Below are 5,032 nucleotides of genomic sequence, written 5' to 3' on the forward strand. Positions count from 1 at the left end.
GAATGATGAATTTCATCCATTTTTGAAAATTTAACAAATTTAGAATCTTTAATTTTATCAAAAAATAATTTTAAGAAACTTGATTTTTCAAACTTAACAAAATTAGATTTAAATGGAAACAAAAATTTAGAATTTGTTGATTTATCTAATTGTAAATTAACATATTTAGATTTATCATTTACTAAAATTGGAAGCGAAACAATTAAAACATTTAAAAATAATCCAATTAAATTTTTAAATTTACAAAAAATTGAAAAAATTGGAATTGAAAATTGTTTTTCAATTATTAATGAAATTACAACAATAACAGAATTAAATGTTTCAAATTGTAAAATTAATTTATTACCAAAAAAGTGTCAATTAATTAATTTAAACAATTTTAATATTAGTAATAATTCATTAAATGACACGACTTTGGAATATTTTAAACAATTAACAAGAATTAGAAAATTAAATATTTATAGTAATAAGTTTAGTGATAATGGAAGAGATGAATTAAATAATAATTTTAAAAATATTGAAGAATTTATTTATTATTATAAAGATTTTAAATATATTTTTTAAATTATCTCCACAAGAACATTTTCCACACAATTCTCATAAGAGATTGATTATTATTGAATAAAAAGACATGGTGGCTAAATTTTTTCAGAATGATATTTTCTTCTCAGTTGCATCTGTATGAACTTGGTGAGACTCATTCTTAAATCTGATCCATAGCCAGCATTACTAATTTCAGGCTGATTTTTCAATCATCTCCCTTTCTTTTCGTTAATTTTTGGGAGGTTGTTCCAATAATCATTCTATTGTAGTAATTGATATTATAGTTTCAAGAGTCTTTACTTGCTGTTGGATTTAGCCGTAACTTGGCAAAGAATCACATACTTGATTTTTACTTCCGGAATTTCACACTCTCTTTTTATTGAGGAGGAATTGAGTTTACAAAACACGCAAACTAGGCATTGAGCGTTCGTTGGTTCAAAATCCTCACTCTGAATTTTCTCAACAAGGCTTGAGACAAAATGCGCTGAAAGAACTTGGCAAAAAAAATTTCAACAACATCAACACTCAACCACCACTACCACGAAGATGCTCAAGAGAATCCTGACTCCAAGAAATTTGAAGGCTTGTTCTTCAACAACAACAACACACAGACATAACACTTCAACTATTATAACAGCAACAACAACAATTAGCAAACGTTTCTTGAATACTGAATTAATAACCTGTAGTGAAAGGGCTTTCAATTGAATGAAGAACAATTACAATATCAACAATTAGCTAAAGATTTTTGTAACAAACATTTTCCATCACATGAAGTATCGGAATGGGATCGTAATAAAACATTCCCAGTTGATACATTACGTCAAGCAGCAGAATTAGGATTTGGTGGTATTTATGTATCAAGTGAATTTGGTGGTACAGGTTTAAGTAGACTTGATGCATCAATTATATTTGAACAATTAGCAATGGGTGATGTTTCAACAACAGCCTATTTAACTATTCATAATATGTGTTGTTGGATGATTGATCAATATGGTTCAATTAATCAAAAAGAGAAATATTTACCATCATTATGTAGTATGGAAACAATGTCAAGTTATTGTTTAACTGAACCTAATAGTGGTAGTGATGCTGGTTCATTGAGAACTATTGCACGTACATTGGATGGTGGTAAAACTTTTACATTGAGTGGTGAAAAGGCTTTCATTTCAGGTGGTGGAAATTCTGATGTTTATTTAATTATGGCAAGAGTTATGGATAATGATAAGGATTTGGGTATTACTTGTTTTATTGTTGAAAAGAATAGTGAAGGTTTATCATTTGGTAAGAATGAAATTAAGATGGGTTGGAATACTCAACCAACACGTGCTGTTATTATGGATTCAGTTAAAGTTACATCTGATAATATTTTAGGTAGTGTTGGTGAAGGTTTTAAAATTGCAATGCAAGGTCTTGATGGTGGTAGAATTAATATTGCAACTTGTAGTGTTGGTGGTGCTCAACAATGTTTAAATATGGCAGGTGAATATCTTCATACAAGAAAACAATTTGGAAAAACACTTTCAAATTTCCAATATTTACAATTTAAATTAGCTGATATGGCAACTAGAGTTCATGCTTCAAGATTAATGGTTAGATCTGCTGCAACTCAATTAGGTATTGAAAAATCTTCACATTCAACTGCTTTTTGTGCAATGGCTAAACGTTTTGCAACTGATGAATGTTTTGATGTTGTAAATGATTCTTTACAAATGTTTGGTGGATATGGTTATCTTAATGAATATGGTGTTGAAAGATATTTGCGTGATTTACGTGTTCATTGTATTTTAGAAGGTACAAATGAAGTTATGAGATTAATTACTTCACGTTATTATTTAAATTTATATAAGGATGGTGGTGTGAGTAATAATTAATTTATTGAAAATCAAAAGGTTGGTTCCTTTTCAACAAAACCTCAATAAAATTACATTTTTGATTTTAGATTACTGAATTCCAAAACACACAATTTCATAGCTTCCTTCTAGATTTCAAAGAAGGATTTAATCTCTGTATCTTAATTCTTTAATTGTTCCAATTTTAAATGGAATTTGAAAAAAAATGTTTAGCCTTCCAGATGGAGACGATGATGAATCATCCATTGGCTCACCTTCATCACCTCCAATATCTACATTGGCATGCTTAGACTCTCCAATTAATTCACCATCACCTCCAATGTCTCCAATTATTACCTTTAAATCTTCATCATCACTAAATAATAATACAAAAAACAAAAAGGCTTTGAATTCTCCACCCTCTCGGAAAACTAGTAAATCGAATATTATTAATAATCAACACCAATATAACAACAGCATACAAGAGGCTAACAAGAAGAATAGTAATGATAAAAATGATAATGTACATTATAATGTAAATCTGACACAAAATAAGTGGAGTAAATTATTACAAAGTAATATTGATATTCAACAAACACAACAAGATATGAAAAGATCTTTTATTAGAGGAGGAGGTGGTAAAACAAATTCATTCAATCATAATAGTAATAATAGTAATAATAATAATAATAATATGAAAAGAAAGAAGGAATATTCAAAGAATGATGATGAAGATGATTTAATTAGTCCATTGAAATATTTAGAAGATATTCAATTTTCTCAAATTCCTTCTTCTTTAATGACTTCAAATCAATCATCAAATAACAATGAATTAAAATTAGATTTAAATGATCAAGATATGAATGATTCATTTCTAAATGATGATTTTTCATTAGATGATATTAGTAATGAAGAAATTGCAAAACTTCAAACAAAATCAAATGAAAATACTAAAAATAGTAATAATATTTTTTTATCAAAATTTAAAATTACACCAGATAAGAAAAAATCACCAAATTTAAATTCAACAAAATCATCCTCATCTACTACACCTACATCTAATAATTCAACAACACCTGAACAATCATCAATTGAAAAGAAACCTAAACAAGTTTTTAAAATTAAAAATAATGCTGATAGAAAATCAATGGAAAGATCAAAAAACAAATTTGAAAATTGGTTAAAAACAAGTAATTCAACTAGTCCTGATAAAACTCATCAAATTTTGGATGAAAATAGTGAACATTTAAATCAAGAATCAAATCATTGTAATGATAATAATAGTAATGATAATGTGTTGGAACAGAACGATGGAGAGAAAATTACTGATAAAAATGTAAATAATAATGAAAATGTTAATATGGAAATTAGTAATGATAATGAAAATAATCAAAAAAAAAGAAAATTAATTACAAAAGGAACTTTAACAATTAAGAAAAAGAAGACTAGTAGTAGTAATAATGAAAATATTACAACAACAAATCAACAAGATAATACTACATTATCTAATATACCAATGACTACATCCACTACAAATAGTCATCAAGATGATGAATCAATAACAACAAGTACAATTGTAACGGAAGATAAATCAGAAAAGATAATTAAAAAGAAATCAAATCATGATAAAACCAAATCTAAAAAATCTAAAATTGAAAAAATTAAAATATATGAAAAATATAATGATAATGCAGATGGATTATGTTTTTCAATGGGAGAAGAATGTATACAATGTAATTATTGGAATGATAAAGAAATGATTGAAAATGGAATTAATTCATTAAATGAATATAAATGTACAAAATGTAATTCTATATTTATACCTTGTTTATTAATACAATATGATAATGATAATATTAAAGATAATTTAATAATAGAAAATGAATATAAAATTAAATTCATGTCTAGAGATTTTATTTTAACAGAAATGAAATTATTTAAAAAATTAACATCAAAATTAATTTATGAAAAGAATTTAAATTTATTTTATAATTTACTTTATCATTTTGGAAGTATTAATGAAGGTATTAATTTCTATCAATCTAATAAGAAGAAACAAAGTAAAAAACAATCATCAACAAATACTAAACAAGTAGTTAATAGTAGTAGTATCAGTAGTACTGGTAGTAGTAATACTATTTCTGAACCATTATCTAATAGTACTAACACTGGTAAACAATCATCATCATCAACAAGTAAATCATCTGAACAATCACCTTCTTCTTCATCAAAAAGTAAACAATCTAATAAGGAATCAAAAAAGAAAAGTGAATCTACATCTCCAAGTAATGAAAAAACATCTAAAAAGAAAAAAACAACAAGTATTGTAAAAGGACAAAAGAGTTTATTTGATTTTATCAAGTAATTTTTGAATGATCAGTTTTAACCAAACATTTAACATGTGATTTGCAGGTAGGAGAATTGAGAACTGTTTCAAGGCAGGTTATACCAGATTGAATTGGTGGTAGCTTATCAATATAAGGTTACGCAATACTTTAAAGATGTAAAATGTAATTTCAAGAATTTAGAAATAAAAGTTGCGACCTTGTTTGTCTATATTCCAAAAAGGATTCATCTTTCTTCAATCACAACTTTTAGCCAATCAAAGAATCTTATCCTCAATAATAATTAGTCCAAACCAGTTTATTTGAATTTAT

The 5,032-nt window shown here is 26.1% G+C and overlaps 2 protein-coding genes across 2 annotated transcripts; both read left to right on the forward strand.

Moving 5' to 3' along the window:
• Positions 1-1,469: 1,469 nt before the first annotated feature.
• Positions 1,470-2,417, forward strand: NAEGRDRAFT_69325 (acyl-CoA dehydrogenase family member; the record flags this gene model as incomplete). Its single annotated transcript, XM_002675526.1, has 1 exon — positions 1,470-2,417. One exon carries the CDS (start codon positions 1,470-1,472, stop codon positions 2,415-2,417), a length of 948 nt encoding a protein of 315 aa, XP_002675572.1.
• Positions 2,418-2,601: 184 nt separating this feature from the next.
• NAEGRDRAFT_69326 (uncharacterized protein) lies at positions 2,602-4,740 on the forward strand (the record flags this gene model as incomplete). The annotated part of the gene is made up of 1 exon (XM_002675527.1): positions 2,602-4,740. The coding sequence occupies one exon, from the start codon at positions 2,602-2,604 to the stop codon at positions 4,738-4,740; it is 2,139 nt and encodes a 712-aa protein (XP_002675573.1).
• Between the last annotated feature and the right edge of the window lie 292 nt (positions 4,741-5,032).

The sequence above is a fragment of the Naegleria gruberi genome, assembly GCF_000004985.1.
Source record: "Naegleria gruberi genomic scaffold NAEGRscaffold_33, whole genome shotgun sequence".
Lineage (NCBI taxonomy): Eukaryota > Heterolobosea > Eutetramitea > Acrasida > Naegleriidae > Naegleria > Naegleria gruberi.